Raw genomic sequence first — 15,028 nt, forward strand, 5'->3', positions numbered from 1 at the left:
GGCTGCTGACGGCTGCGCGCCCCCGACCGGCGCCGCGCCTCGTCTCGGCCCGGCCCTCTCCTCCCGCCCTCCCCGGGGCGGGGAAGGGCGGGGCGGCGCGGCCGGAGCCCCGGCAGCGGCGGCAGCAGCAGCAGCAGCGAGCATGTCCTCGAGCAGGGCCAAGAAAGTGAAGATGGCCACCAAGTCCTGCCCGGAGTGCGACCAGCAGGTGAGGCGCCCGCCGGGGACGGGCGATTGGCGGTCGCGGGGTTCGAGCGGCGCCCCCGTGACCGGGAGGAGCTGGCCCCGCTGCTTCTGCCCGGCCCGGGGCTGGGCGGCCCTCACCGGCGGCGGGTGCCCTGCGGCGGGAGTGCTCGCCGGCCGCCCCGGCGGGGGCAGGTGCTCTCGCGGCTGGGGCCCTGGCGCGGGGGCGGGAGCCGTGGGCCGAGCCGGGCGAGGAGGGCTTCGGGCCCCGCCGGTGGGCTCTGGGACCGCGGGCTGCGGCACCAGCTCTTTCAGCGCAGCTCCGGCGTTCGCCGTCCCCCTCCGGCAGCGCCGCCGGGGCTGCCCGTTGCGCGGCGGGCGAGGTGCGCGCCGTCCCGCGGTGCCCCTCCGCCGGGCCGGGCGGAGCTCGGAGGCCGCTCGCAGCCGCCTGGCAGCTCCCGCTGCCGTGCCCCGCGCTGGTGCCCGGCCCCGCTTCCTGCTCGCGCTCCGCCGCCGCTGCGGATTATCCGCACGTAACGGCGCGGCCGGGGGCTGCCGACCGAGCGGGGCGGGGGCGGCATGCCGCGGCGGAGCGGTGTTTACCTGCGGTAAATGACTGCTGCCTTTGCGGGCTCTGCTCGGAACGTGGCTTAAACGCCGCGTTCCCCTTGCGGGGTAGCGCAATAGTTCCGCTATGCCGAAGGATCTCGGTGCGACGGGCGGGAGTATGTGCTAGTGCTGTTCGGTAATTGATTAAAAAGATGAGAACGAGTTTAGTGATTGATACGATGCGGTTTGCCCCTGGGGCGCCTGGCGTGCGGAAGGCTGCGCGGGGGACTGCGGTGCTCCCGCACGGACAGCGGAGCTGCGGTGACGGGTGGGCTGCTGGCGGTCGCCGCCGTTTGTTATGTGTAACCGGGTGGGAGTTACTTGCAGTTCAACGTTATCGACGGCTGGTTTGCACCGTTACTGGATCACCGGCTTCTCTTCATTGACGGTTTTTCCTGGCTGGTGACGCTGCTGCTGATAGAGCCAGGCCCGTGTGTCCCAGCGGAACAATGGCACCGCCGGGGGGGCGCGGGCAGGGGGGCGGCTGCAGCCCCTCGGCCTGGGAAGCGCCTTCCTGCTGTTGAACTTGGCTGGTGTGCACTCTTTTAAAGATACTTAAAAAAAGAAATCGCATGGTATTTCTTATTTCCTTAAAAAGATTGAGGGGGCCAAAAAAAAAAAAAAGCCATCGTATTTGTTCAGACTTTCATCATTTCTGTAGTGTTTCTACTCATCCTGGCGCAGTTTAAGATTTTACGCTGTGTGGGGGCTTCCTTACATGTTTAAAGCAATAGATGAGCCGCTGCAAATGCCCACGTGTTAAGCTCTTTCTGAGAAAAACCTACGTGCCAAGTTCTGGTTGTTCAGTTGGTGAAGGAAAAAATTTGAGTGAGAAGTTGAGTATGAGAGTGGCGGTGGGTTTTCTTTTTGGTTGTGTGGTTTTAGTTTTTTTTTTTTTTTTTTTTAACCAAGTGAATGTCAAACTGCCAACAGTAGGAAGAGCAAGCAAGCAAACATTATAGGCGCTTTAAACTGAAACTTTCACTTTATTCTACACTTTAAAACTAAAACACGTGATATGCATATGTTGATGTAGATTTTCTGTTAGCAACTCTTCTGTGGCTAAAATGGAATTAATGTGCGTACGTGTCCTGCCCCGGCACAAGCATTGCTCACAGGACCTCGTTTTCCAGTGCCAAATATTTGAGAGGACAAGAAACTAAAACCCTACAAGTCAGCCCTTTGCAGAGTGCAGGGAAGCTCTTGTGTGACGCTTTAAGTGGTTGTGTCCTGTACCAGCATTTCTTAAAATTCTTCCACAAACAAGGACTTTGTTTCTGATTTCTTCGCCAGAAGTGGCATGCATGGAAATATTTCGACAGCCACAAATATTGGAGCATAATATTGAGTAACACTTAAGCTTTTCAACTTTTTCTCTTGTAATTTAGATAATATGCAGTTGACATTTAGACTTTTAAAAAATAAATTAATAAAAAGGGTTTTGATGACACTTTCACAACCAAAGCACAGCCCCATTAAACTAGGGAGCCTGAAGTACTTGCAGTCAATCAGAAGAAATAATTTTCATTTCTTAACTTAGCTTCAGGTAAACTTTCTTGTATGAGAAACTCAATTTCTTTTTGGTTAGGAAAACTTTAAACAGTGCAATAACGTTTGTAAGACTGTGTTGCCTTAATGACGTTACAGGATGTTGCCAGTGTAGGTTTTCAAAGGGTAACTGATACGTTTCAGTGAATAAGCCCCTTCCCACCTAATCCCCCACCCTGCCAAATGGCAGGCAAACCTACATGCGGAACCTGTAACACGAGACCGCTATTCTGTTAAACACGGTGAAGTTAATTGAAAAATACTGGGTCTGCTCCAATCCCCGTGGGTGGTTTTCCCCAGATTTTGGGGGGCGTTGAGCCTGGAAACGTAATGACTGCAGAGACCCAGGTGTTCAAAAAATGGGTTTAAGTGGAACTTCGGTATCACCTTAATACAGACAAACTTGTTTGCTAGGTGGTGTTTTTTGGTACTGTTATACTGACATGTGAACAAGAACCAAGAATAAGCGTGCACACAAGTCTACTAAATTCTGAGCTTTAAGGTTCAAAAAACCTTGATTCAAATTGGTTTTATTCTGTCAGTGTTTCCATAGAGGGAATTTAAGAGTCTCAAATTAACATAAAACTTGTATCAACAGTCTACCTGTAAGCTATTCATAGGGTGAAGTACAGGAATTGAGATGTGCTACAGAAAACAAAAGAATTTTTCTTCCGAGTAGCAGTTAGGTTTCCCTTTACAAATTCATGAACTAATTTGTCAGTTTTTTTCCTAGCCAGTAGAACGCTGGAACCGATTCCAGTAAAATCGAGCAGGCAGTTGTGGTTCTGTACTCCTGTTTGTTTCAGTGGACACTGGCAAACTTGTAGAGACCTGTCCTAAAGAATTACAATTGAGAAATTACCTCCTGCTTTTTTTTGCTCTGCTGTCGTGCTTCAGCATGACTTGACTTTAATGTGTGTTATGTTAATCTCTTGCAGATCTCTGTTTAAACTTGCTTTGATTTTTGTGTTTTCAGTCCTAAACCTAATCAAAGCAATATGGTATATTCCTTACGACTTTAAAAGATCTTGAAAGATCCTGGCTTTAAGTGAAGGTAATGAGGTTTATAATTTATCAACATCACTTTTTTTTTAATTGCTCAGACTTAAGATTTTTTTTTTTTGTCGTTTTCCATATAAGCGTGACACTTCCAGATTTTCCTCATCCTGTTTTAAATTGTCATATGCTGGAGGAACATACAGCCCCTGACTGCTCAGCTGAGCAGGAGAAACACGAGTGTGTCTCAAACTCTTCAGCCTGCAGTTAGCTTTTGACTAGCTGTGGTAGGTTATTTGCATTTTGAATTAACTAGGTCCTTCTGTATAACCACCCGGCCTTGTCTACGGGGCTGTTGTAGAGCCTGGTACAAATGCATCTGTTTTGCTTTGAGCTCTATTGTGCCTCCTATTTAAAGCTGCTCCTGCTCTCTGAGTTGCTTTCAAATGCCTCTGAACGTGAATGTGTTCAGAATGTACTGATAGTTTTAACTCATACTCTTCTTTTTTTTTTTTTTTTTTTTTTGCTTTTAAGTAAAGGAAACAAGCAAATCTGGGAATGTCAGAGAGATTTGACTGGGGATGTATGAGAGCTCTGAAGAGAAACTGTGTTTTCGGTTCTAATTCCCCCTTGCTTTGGTGCTCTCCGTTTTCCCCCACCCCCTTCCTCACAGCCTGGGGGAAAAGGGTTTTTAGTACAAAGCGATCACAACAGCTGTACATTTCAAGCTTGCTTTCGAACAACTGCATAAAGAAAAGGCTTGGTGGGTGATTCACAGCAGAACCTGTTTTTTCTACCTTTAAATACAATTGTATAACAGCACTGTCCATAGTTTGCAGTTCAGACTGAATTTGAAGAGGTATCTCTGAGGACAAAATGCAAGTTAGTTTTGTTTTTTTCTTCATGGGACAGGAATTTTGTCATAACTTGAAATGATCTGAAACATGTCTTTTGTTTTCACAGGTTCCTGTAGCATGTAAATCATGCCCCTGTGGCTACATATTTATTAGTCGAAAACTCTTGCATGCTAAACGTGCTGAGAGATCACCACCTATCACAGGTAATGCTTGTAGAGGTGGGAAGAAGGGGACAACACTTCTTTCCTCATTTCTTGGGGGCAAAAGATACAATGTTTTACTTATCTGTGTAAATTGACTGTTGTCAGTTCACATTCCCTTGAATTTGTGCATGGTAGACTTTGAATATGTTAATTTTTCTTGAATTTTGAGGAGGGAGGAGGCTGCTGTTTTCAGATTTACTTCATTTGTACTTGTGATGTTGGCATTTATTCTGTGTATATTCTAGCTGTGCCCATTGGTCACTGCATAATAACTCCTCACAGAAAGCTGTCTATTTTGAAGCATGTCTAGAGGTGCCAAAGGGGTCACATTTCAGAGGACATGGTGATTGAAGCTGGGTTTTCTGAAAGTAAAAAATGGTCGTATGTTTAATCTAAATCCAGGTGGTTCTTGCTTCTTTCTGCATGTGTTGTTAAATTACAAGTTAGACACAAAAATTACAGTATTTTATGTCCTTTGTTGTTGATGGGCACAGTAGCAAGTCAGTTGAATGTGCATTCTGGCACGATTAACATTCTTGTGTTCATTTTTATCACTTCTTCTAGTCCTAGCAGGAATTAGTCAGAACAAGCACCTGTCAGGGAAGGTACTTTTTTAACATCTGATCTGTAATGTCTCCTTTTTAAAATTATCTGCCAGGCCTATGAAATGGAAGCTAAGTATTTGGTATTTATATTGCTGTTTTATCTGGGGTAGTTTGGAAATGTTGGTCAATTTTCTTTCCCCCTCCTCAATTGTTGATAAAGTAATTACAAATGAAGCCGAAGGCCATAACCTGGTGGAGCAGAGTTTGGCTTTGTACATAGGAAGGAGAGGAAGAACCGCATGCATGCCACGAGGGGGTCTCCCTGCTGGAAAGCAGCTTTGCAGGAAAGGGCCTGGGGTCCTGGGGGACAGCAGGCTGAATGAACATGAGCCAGCAACGTGCCCCTGTGGCAAAGGTGGCTATCAGTATTCTGCACTAGGCAAAGAATGGCCAGCAGGTCGACGGAGGGGATCCTTCCCCTCTACTTGGCACTGGTGAGGCCACACCTGGAGTGCTGTGTCCAGCTGTGGGCTTCCCAGTTCAAGAGAGACATGGAAATACTGGAGAGAGTCCAGTGAAGAGCTGCGGAGTTGGTAAAGGAACTTGGAGCATCTTTCCTCTGAGGAAAGTTTGAGAGCTGGGACTCTTCAGCCTGGAGAAGAGAAGGCTCAGGGGAATCTCATGATTGTGTGTAAATGCCTCAAGGAAGGGTGTGAAATAGGTGGAGCCAGGCTCTTCTCAGTGGTGCCCAGTGACAGGACGAGAGGCGGTGGGCACAAACTGAGACACAGGCTGTTCTCCCTGGACGTCAGGAAACAGCTTTTACTGCGGCAGTGACTGAGCACTGGCACGTGTTGCCCAGAGAAGCGGTGGAGTCTCTGTCCTTGGAGATACTGAAAAGCCATCTGGACATGGTCCTGGGCAACTGGCTCCACGTGGCCCTGCTTGAGCAGGGGGGTTGGACAGGTTGATCTCCAGAGGTGCCTTGCTACCCCAACCTTTTTGTGATACTGTGAAATACAGCTTTTGTATTAACAAGTTGCAAGTATTAACAAGTGACAAGTTACTCTGCTGTCCCGCTTGTACCCTGCGTTTATACAACAGTTTGTGGGACAACGGCAGCAAAAGGCAGCCAGTTCACCAGGAAGCTATAGGGGGAGATTGCATTTTTATATTATGCTTATAAGGTAACTGCAACTTCTTTTAGAAAACGTTGGTCCGGTATTTTCAACAATATAGCTACTGTTGCACGGTGCTGCAGCCTTGCAAATGTGCACCTAGTCCGTGTTGAATAGCGTGCTGCGGTGACTGTACTGTTTTCAGTACCCAAGCTCATTAATCCATACTTAATTTACAGGTGAAACTCACGTAAATACTTCTTTTTCTGGCTCCGGTGTGTAGGAAAACAATACTCCTGCTCAGCATGAAGAATTATGAGGCCTTGTCATAGGCTAGATTTGGTGGGATGTGTATGCTACGTAATGTGGTGTTTACTGATAGGTAGTTACTGACATTGACTCAGCATTTTGGTTTCTGAGAGCAGCAGGAGCGATTTCATTGTTAAGTGTCAACAGAAGATGAAGAACTTTGCTCTTTGCTTATATGAGAAACTTCTTTTTTTTTGATTAGTAGAAACAAATGCAATGGTCTGTCTTGATGTCTGTGATCTGTACGGGGTTTTTTTGTCTTATTATGGGAAACTGAGCTTCTTTGTATACTAGCAAATGTCTCATGTTGCAAAATGTTTTTGAAGTAATTAAAGGCTTGATCCTTGTAATCAAGAAGTGAAGTGTCATTCTGCATCCGGCGCCTTAATTTGTGCATGGATATTGTGCAGATATAATTGTCCTGTAAAAGTGTAGCCACTTAGCCACTTTTGCTAAGAGATTTAAAGAAAAAGAGGTGATCATGTGGGGTAAGCACTGAGAGTAAATTAAGAACAAAGATGAAAAAACCCTAGATCACACCCACCATTTCTATTCATTTGCACAGAAAACAAGAGCGAGGCCAAAAGGAGACGGACAGAGAGAGTTAAGCGGGAGAAGATAAATTCTGCAGTAAATAAAGACTTAGAAAACCGAAAAAGATCCAGGTCTAACAGCCATTCAGATCATAGCAGACGAGGAAGAGGAAGACCTAAGAGTGCCTCAGCCAAAAAGCACGAGGAAGAAAGAGGTATGAGAACTGGAGAAATATGTTCATTGGGTTTTCTTTTCGTGTGAAGACTTTCTTAATCGATCAACCTTTATACCATTCAAACCATTTAAGTAACTAGACTAGTTCAGCCAACGCCCAGTATCTTCATAAGGGGAAGGGACTGTTTCACATCTGCGGAGACCTCTGGTTTTATGTTCCAGTGTCTGATCAGAACTGACTGCAAAGAACTAAGTCTGTACTTTTAGCCACCTTATCAAGTTTCAACATGTAGGTTGAAAGCCGTGGGGACCGCACTGCTTAGCGGGTTTTTTGGTTTGTTTCTGTTAATTTTTTTTTGAGTGAAGTACTTCTTTATATCGCAAGGACAAACAACGTAACTATGTTGTCAGAAAGTGATTAGAATGACTGGGTCGCTTGAAAAGTTCCCTGAAACTTTTTGGAGGGCCAAAGTAAAAAGGGCATCTTGAGTCACTACTCTGACCTGAATTTTTGTCCGGTGTTTCTACAGGATAATAGTCTAGAGGAGAAAATGCCTCCTTGCTTATTAAGGTTACTTGGTGACCTGCTGGTTTTAATCTTTATACAATAAAGAGACTGTTACAGGCACTAGAGCAATTTTGGAGCCCTTCAATATGTGATGGTCACTTTCAGGATTTCATTTTTTTTTTTAAGAGCCTATTGGCACTGCAGTTCCTATCTGTGGTTTTTGAGACAGTAATTTTAGGCCTGAATAATGTATCCAAAACTTAGCATAGACTTCAAAAGGCTGGAAGGCAGATAGAAGGGGAAGAGCAAGACTTCATATAAATATTCAGAAGATCGTGTTATTAAAAGTACTGAAACCTTCAAGCATACCTTGTGGCATAACTCAGAAATGAAATTGGTTTGTGTTTTTTTGTTTTGTTTTTTTCCCCTGCCATCTTATTTGTTAACAAAAAAAATGGGCATTAATCTATGCTGCAAGGTGAGTTCCTTTAACTTCTAACCTATCAAAACCAATTTTGTTGTCTCTGCTGTTTAATGTAAATATATTCTTCCTTAAAGTTTCTTTCCTATTAAAAAAATACATATATAAATTGGGATTTTTTGTTCTAGTGCTTTAGTTGGGGAAAGAGGAGATGGAATTTGATTTATATATGTTTTCTGGATGGGAATTGCTTTATTGTGATAGGAATACACTTACATGTAATCTTTCCACTGTTGCATGTGGCTTATTGGTGTAGGTAGCTTCACAGAATATAGAGCTTCCCTATTTGTTTTTGATCCAAGCTAGCCTTTGTCTAGCACCTACGGGATCCCTTCTAGGTGTTTTACTGCAGTCTATTTCACATACAGCTTTGGTTTGAAAATTCCTGCAAGTTGGGTGAGTTGCCTTATAAAAGTAAATCTTTCCTGGCCTCTGAAAAAGAGGAAAGCAATCTAAGCCATCAAAATAAAAGATCCATTCTTTTAATCCATGTGTTATAGCCTCCAAATAGCAAGAATTTGAAAGCATGAGCGATATTTAGAGAACATGTTTTCTTATCCAAAACTAGGCTGAATGTTTTCAATCTCTTGCTGCATGCTCTGAAGTGTGACAATATGCCACTGGTCTGAGGTAGAAAACTAGAAATAACAGATGCTGTGAGAACTTTGTGTGAGAGTGTGTGTATAGTGTGGTGTTTTCTTGGTGGTTGGTGGTGTGGCTTTTTTAAGTTGAATCTCACTTGAGAATATGGCCTTCATCTTTGTCCTGTCCTACCATCCCCTTTACTTGGTGTTGTGACTATTGCTACTATTTTTTCCTTGACCTCTTCTGCAGAGCTGGTACAGAGTTTAGGTTCACACCCATTTGTAATTATCTTTGCTCGTCACCAGTACAGCATACCTTTGTGTTTAGTAATAAATTCAGCAGAAAACCTATCGCTTTGTAAATGATTAATAGAAAACAAGTTAACATTGACTGTTTCCTTTTCAAGTGGCTTATAAGATTGGCCTATTACATGTAGAGCAATTAGTGGGGATTTTAGAAATATTTTTCCTTTATCATACCTGCTGCTTGATAATATTGTTTGCATAAAAGGATACTAAGCGACTTTGATTCTTCTACTACAATTAAGGTGATTTTTGTGTGACTCGTTGCTAGTCCTTGTATCAGTCTGCATAGTGTTGAAAGTTAGCTCTGGAGTGCAAGACATGAGCTTAGTGTTAGACTAAGTATCTTATTTCCTTGCCTGTTGTATATTTGTAGGATATTTTGGGTACATGTTACTTGCCACTGGAGATTTTGCTTTTTTTCTTTCCCCCTGAAAGACTTGAAAACAGGACACTGCTTGCAAAGCTGTTAAATATTTTGTGCCTCTCAGGCTTCTGTAATGCCTAATACATTTGTAGATGGAAAAAGAGGAGGACAGAGAACACACGAATTACAATAGCATGCAAGAGCAGATAATCCATCCATTTGAAGACCACCCAGCTATCCTAAAGACACCCATGACATCTGTAGCTTTGCTTCCTTGCTTGTTATGCTCTTTTCAAACGTGGCGTGCTTGTTCCCAGCTATGTCTGTGCCTTTGACTAGTTCTTTTGTATCCTTCGTGACTGGTTCACATTAGAGCAAAGAGCTGCAAGATTCAACAGCAATTAAGAAGAATAGGAGAAGCAAAAGGGCTTTTTAAAATAAGCTATTTTTCCTGCAGATTTAGTAAGAAGGAATGGAGGGGGAGGAAGGAGGAAGCTGACGTAGATTGTGGGGATATGGCAGGATGCTGGGACCCAGAGAATGCTCATATCGCATATTCCCGAGGCATGTGATGACCCTGGAAAACAGGAACTTCTCCCTGCGGGCTTGTTGTGTCAAAATTGTCACTTCATGTCTCTGTCAGAAATGCTCCAACGTATTTTGAAAATATAAACATTTTGTAATAATTTGATTCTGGTTTTGTGGTGGTGGTGTTTTTTGTTTTGCTGTGTGGGGCTGATACACAGCTAGACTGGTTCCCAGGCTGCCTTGTTATGTAGGTAACAACCTTGATTATATTAAAACAAACAAAAATCCCCTCGTATGCTGTCGGAAGTGGTGTTGGGTATTTGGAAAGAGGTTCCATCAAGTGAGACTCAATAGGAGTGGCCTGGAATCTTACTAAAGTATACTTGATATTTAACAAGGGATGAATCTTTGTAATAAAGATAAATGCATCTTAGTATCCTGATAACAATTAAGCTGAACTAAATTTCTTGACCTAAATTTTCCTTTTCCATTAATTACCAACTGTATTACTGGTGCACATTGGGCAAGCAAGTGTATATTTGAAGTATCTTAGTGTCTTGGACAGCAGATCTCAGAACTTGGGGATTCTGAATCCATAGAAAACTTATAAGGAGGAAGGGTCTGTATGTGATTTATGCGTAATCGCAATCTTAAGGGCTGCGGGGTCTAGTGGTTGCAGGAGATCTGGGAATGAGAGGCATGTTCCAGAAAGACTGAATATTTTCACCTAAAGAGCCTCTTCGTTGCACAGCAAAAGACTTAGTATTTTTAACATCTGATAAAAATGGCATTGTGATTCTGTAAAACAGTCTTTTGCTAATAATGGAGAAATGAGTCAAAACTAATTTGAGGTAAGACTGAAGTGGAAAGTTTTAATCATGTCTGTAGAAACCACGGTATCCTATGAGTAGCATATAATAAAATGTCATGCAGATGCAAGCTCTTTGCTAGTTACTGATGAGAACAGGAATTGTCTTAAGTAAGCATAAAGCTTGCAAACTTGTCTTAATCCCCAGTACTGTTTGGTATCAAGGTTTCAGTTCTTTAAAGCTGAAGTCTCTCAGAACAAGCCAGTATTTTGGGAGGACAGGAGGAAGCAATACTTGAGAAACTTTTTTTGCTAAGAAGTCTACAATCTGTTAACGGTAACTGAGAGGGGGGATATTTTTAATCCCGCTGGGTGCTGACATATTCAGGTGGCGGCTGGATTTGTTTGGATTGGGAAGTATGAAAAAAGGGGAGAGGTTTAGATATGAAAATAGAAAAGGTTCATGTGGAATAACCAGTGTGTAGTTTCTGTGCCCAGAACAACTCCCAGCATTGTTAATTTGTAAATGGTGGGAGGGAGGAAGTGGAGCAACCCAGACGGAGTGTACGTATAGAAACTCATTTGTCTTCAACTGCAGGGTGGGACTTCCAGCAAAACTCAGTTTCTTAGCTTCCACCTCAAATTCAGGATACTAAAAACCACTGTCTGGCATAACCAGGCAACCAGCAGAAATCACTTTGTTCGAAATATCAAACATACTTCGATTTATCTTACTTTTCTAAGCAAGTTTCTTGTTTTCAGATTAAAAATGATGCATCTTTATGTGTCCAGGCTCCTCGCTAAGCAGTTTTATTTGTGGGGAAAGGTGAGCTTGTGTGTAATTTACGTTGTCTAGAAAACTTTTAAGTAGGGATTTTGTCACTGTGTGTGTTTATCGGTATTATTTTTCAGTTTCTCCCACTTAGTTGTTTAGGGCAAGCGCTTGACTTCACAGGAAAGGCAGTCGGTTGGGATGGTGTCTGTAGCTGTAACATGCATGTGAACCCAAATTTAAAACTGTTGTTATGAATATGGACCCATTGAATGAATAACAGTGTGAGCAGGTGGAGATAGATGCTGGCAGCTTTTTTGCCACGTGGTGCTTTCCATTGTTTCCCAGTGCTGCTTTGTCTTTCACTTACCCATTGCTGATTTAGGTGTCTTGGTGGAGCCGTCTGCTGAGCGTGCTGTGGGGCAGAAAGGGAGCGCGCGTGTGTGCGTCTGTGTGTTAAGGACACAGGGGAGTCTGTCAGGTCACTGTTGTGATTGTAAGTTAGTCCAGGCCACTGCGGAATTTGGGTTAGAGATGGAGTTGCACGGCTAGACGCCATCCTTAAAAGCTCTATATGTATTCCTCTTCTTTGTGTCTACAAGCCTGGTCTTCTGCTGACAAAGATGGTGTTTTTTTTTTTTTTTTTTTCCTTAATGGGTTATTTCAGTTACCTGTAGCTAGCTAACCTGGGATATAAATAGTCATGATCTGGAGTAAGTGGTATTTGTGAAATCACACTATTCTGAGTTTTGTCACATGCTGTAGTGTAGCTTAGCGTACTCGAGGACTGCAGTACGGAAAGTGCTTGATGGCTTCCTGTTGTGTGTCTGTGGTGTTGAAACAAGCCAACGTCAGCAGAGGGAATTCAGAGGCTTGCAGCTGCTCACCGAGGTGTTAGCATTTTTCTGTATCTGGGATAAGATTGAAAGTCTGCAGTATACTAAGTCCAGAAATGTTCACGGTGACAAATTTGGAACCTGACTTCTGCTGTGTATCTGCTCTTTGGTCTTGGATGCCGTAATTGAACTCTTGGGTGCCTGTTACCTAGATGTAAAATAGGGGAACAGATGTCGTATTTAATGAGGATATTGTAAAATAACTTTGTTTTCTAGGATGGGGGGTGTCTATATACAAGCAAAAAGCACCCCCCACCCCCACCCCCCCCAAACTGGAGGGACACTTGAATGCTTGTTTGTGTCGGGAGTCAACATACTGTTAATGACTCATTCTTTCTTCATCATTAAGCAACAGAAATTCAGTCATGCTTTTGGATGACTAATCCTGTGGCTCTTCTAGTACCTTTGTGTGTCTCCAGTTCCTTCCTCCTCTCTCTCAATCTCTCGCTGCATAGGAGCCGATTGTCTAACTCCTTTTCAATGCCAGTACTCCGTTCCACGTAACTTATTAACTACTATGTAACTTGCGTTAACTTCCGATGATGGAAAAAGCTTCTAATAGTGACTCTCTTTTCTTCTACAGAGAAACAAGAAAAAGAAGTTGACATGTATGCTAACCTTTCAGATGAAAAGGCCTTCGTATTTTCAGTGGCCTTGGCGGAAATAAACAGAAAAATTCTCAATCAAAGACTTATTCTGTAACTTGTAAGCACAATCTGATGCGTTTATTTGCAGAATGGCTAGCATATTTCCAAGGTGCCATGGACTCTCGGAAAGTGTGTTGTCTGCACCGACAAGGACCATAGTATTTCCTGTTAAAATTCTGCTGCTGTTCTTGGAAATCGAATTCTGTCTCTACAAGTCAGAAAGAAAGTGTTCACAAGATTGTGCTGTGAGAAATCAGAAAGCAGATAATGTTTTACGCCTTGAAGACAAATGCTAGACAAATGCACAGAGAGACTGCACCCATTCCAGAGCACTTCTTTAAATTTGCTGCCAGAAATGCAATATTTTAAATATTTTCAGAAATAAATGATTTTCCTTTAAAATTATATATTTCAGATTTTTCAGCTATATTGCAGTTTACATATGTACAGTTCACATAACTTTTTAATAAATTGATATTCCAATATTTTATTGAACTGGGAATTAAGTACATTTGTGATACTTAGGGTGTGTTGGTTTTAATTATCTTTAAAATGTGGTATTCATCCTAGGTATGACTTGAAATTTGCTTTTTTTTTTAATAGGTATGATATAATTCTGAGAGAAAGAAAATTAAAGTGTTTTCATTTTGGGGGATTATTCTGCTTGACAGCTTCGTATTGTTTATGACTTCTCTCTGGAAAATGATTCCCTGTTACAGAGAGTTGTTTTTTAAAAATCACGTACACTTTTTGGGGTCAGACTCCTGAAGGTTGTAACAACTATTTGCTGGGTTTTCTGCTTTGTCCAGCCGGTAAGTACTGCTCCCATACTCCTGCCCCATCATTTACTGCAGAGGGAGAGAAGCAGGCATCGGAGATGTGGATCTGCAGCTAGCATTTCATTCCTGGTATTTCCAAAAGATGAGGATGTGCTAGTTCCTTTTACTCTCAGTAGGTTTTTTTCTGTGTTTTAAAAGTGTAATTCTTAGCAGTGTTGTCTGTGGACTGCTGATTGTAAATACCAAAGCAAAAGTCTACCTGAGTGTGCAAAAATGAGCTGTTTTGGTAGAAACAGGTTTGGGGAAGACATCTGACAGCATAGTCTTTGTTGAAGTGGTGCAATGCAATTTGAGGCAAAACTCTCACTTTAGTAAATTTATGAGGGTTTTGCCTTACTGAGATAAAAAGAAAAGCTCAAGCCCTGTAGAACCCTGAGGGAGGAGGTGTAGGAGGTCACTGCGTTCGTGAAATCTGACATACAAGCTTTTCCTCAGCTTTCATTCACTCTTTCCTAAGAAAGGGAAGGCAACTAAATGTCTTGGGTTTTCTTCAGTGTTACTCATACTTTTCAGTACCACATTACTTTAATAGCGAGATTTACCTTAAGAGGTTCTGGTACAGAACTGATCTCCGGGTGGAAGGAGAGATTTTTATTAACAGAGCTAGACTGTCAAATACTGACTGTTTATTTTGAGTTACCGGTTAAAGGAAGGAGCTATGGGAGTTTTGACTTAAACTGCAAGGGACTGATCAGATGCAAACTTCGTAAGCAGGAGCAAGGAAACGGGGAGTTATTTTTAATTCCTAACTCCTAAGGAGTAATTTGGGTCCTTTTCAACACTGAGGAATGGATGTGGAAATACACTTAAACCACTAATACACATTTGTCTTTTATTTCAGTAAATGAGGAAATTTGAACTCAAGACCTACTTCCCTACATCGTGTAGACTTCTGCTTTCCACAGCTGTAGCCTGTAACAGATACCAGTAGTAAGGACAGATGAGTAACTTAAGGATAGAGGATATGCTTGCCTGGTAAGTTACTGAAGTTAGAATGACAAAAGGGAAGTTCTGATTTTGAGAACTTAAGGATATGGTCAGGCTTGTGTTGCTTCTGTTGTTAGAATGAGGTCTATGTGTTGAGGGACAAAGGGAACTACTAATGCAGTCTGTTCGGTGCTCTAACCCACGTTCCTACAAATATCTCTTTAATTCCATGTACAGGACCAGAAAGAAAGTTATCTTCAGAGGACTGAAGTTAGTGTTTTAGATATAACAA

At 42.8% G+C, this 15,028-nt stretch overlaps 1 protein-coding gene across 1 annotated transcript; it reads left to right on the plus strand.

Annotated features, from left to right (window-relative positions):
- Nucleotides 1–13,455, plus strand: C14H16orf87 (chromosome 14 C16orf87 homolog). Its single transcript, XM_055726320.1, has 4 exons — nucleotides 1–208; nucleotides 4,300–4,396; nucleotides 6,934–7,116; nucleotides 12,907–13,455. The coding sequence occupies exons 1-4, from the start codon at nucleotides 143–145 to the stop codon at nucleotides 13,023–13,025; spliced, it is 465 nt and encodes a 154-aa protein (XP_055582295.1). The 5' UTR covers nucleotides 1–142; the 3' UTR covers nucleotides 13,026–13,455.
- The last annotated feature ends 1,573 nt before the right edge of the window (nucleotides 13,456–15,028 follow it).

This window comes from Falco cherrug, chromosome 14 (assembly GCF_023634085.1).
Source record: "Falco cherrug isolate bFalChe1 chromosome 14, bFalChe1.pri, whole genome shotgun sequence".
NCBI classification, from domain to species: Eukaryota; Metazoa; Chordata; class Aves; order Falconiformes; family Falconidae; genus Falco; species Falco cherrug.